Consider the following 949-nt stretch of genomic DNA (forward strand, 5'->3'; position numbering starts at 1 on the left):
TACAAGATGGAGGGGCACACAATAGTCTTCCTTCAAACCATTGTAAGCCAATCCGCTCGGGGTAAATCGTTGGAATACCACCCAATGGATCATTCTACATCCAGACTCGAATTCTGGATGCAGTGCGGCGCCCTCTTCGGAGGCTATATCGGCTGCCAAGTGACCGATGGTTCGTGATAAGAAGGGTTTCGAGTGGTCAACCGCTTGCGGTCCTGGGACGGGTTGATATCCTTGGTCTGGGCGTTTTGGGCCGACTTCGCTTTTGGATTGGTTTGCTTCCACACCAAAAGTCATGGATCTTGTGTGTAAAGGAGCGTCCCTTCCGGAGGCTGCAACAGATACGAGTTGATCATTGGACCGTGGCAAGAGTGCCCTGAAGCGACCGGTAGTCCGTGACCTTACGGGGCCTCTATGTTGTCTTCGATAAGAGCATTTAATCCTTCGATTTTGGCAGCGTTGGCATGGCGATCCCGAGCTGCATCTCGTCTTGGACGTAAAACATTGATCGCATATCTATGAAGAATGAATAAGCTTTATTGCTAGTCTAACTCGAGTCCTTACTTTCTTAAGACCGTGAAGGGATAACAAAGCAGATCAGAGAGTCCTTAAGACCTCGACTCACTTTTACGATTCGTGGTTCGTCTGCAGATACGCATTCTTTGCATAGCTGACCTCCTTCGTAGGCCGGTTTCTGTTTCCAGCAGCGCTGGCAAGTCCTGGCAGATCATTAGATTGTACTTATAGAGAGCTGCGAGCTTACTGACATGGTAGAGTTCGCCTTCGTATCGAGAAGCCTGTGGCTTGTACGACTTCCAGCAAAGTCCCGAGGCAAGGAAAAAGCTGCTTATTTATATTAAGGGCGTCGAGGCTCCGACCAATCAGAGAGGAATAGGTGCTGGTAGTAACGAGGCACTCAGTCCAAAGACCCCGGGATTCAGGTACACTGTCG

General features: G+C 49.7%; 1 protein-coding gene across 1 annotated transcript; it reads right to left on the minus strand.

Annotated features, from left to right (window-relative positions):
• Positions 1-471, minus strand: CTAM01_17309 (uncharacterized protein; the record flags this gene model as incomplete). The annotated part of the gene is made up of 1 exon (XM_060533294.1): positions 1-471. A coding segment is annotated over one exon (471 nt), but the record flags the coding sequence as incomplete, so codon positions are not given.
• Between the last annotated feature and the right edge of the window lie 478 nt (positions 472-949).

The sequence above is a fragment of the Colletotrichum tamarilloi genome, assembly GCF_030869305.1.
Source record: "Colletotrichum tamarilloi strain Tom-12 chromosome Unknown Scaffold_487.1, whole genome shotgun sequence".
Classification (NCBI taxonomy): domain Eukaryota; kingdom Fungi; phylum Ascomycota; class Sordariomycetes; order Glomerellales; family Glomerellaceae; genus Colletotrichum; species Colletotrichum tamarilloi.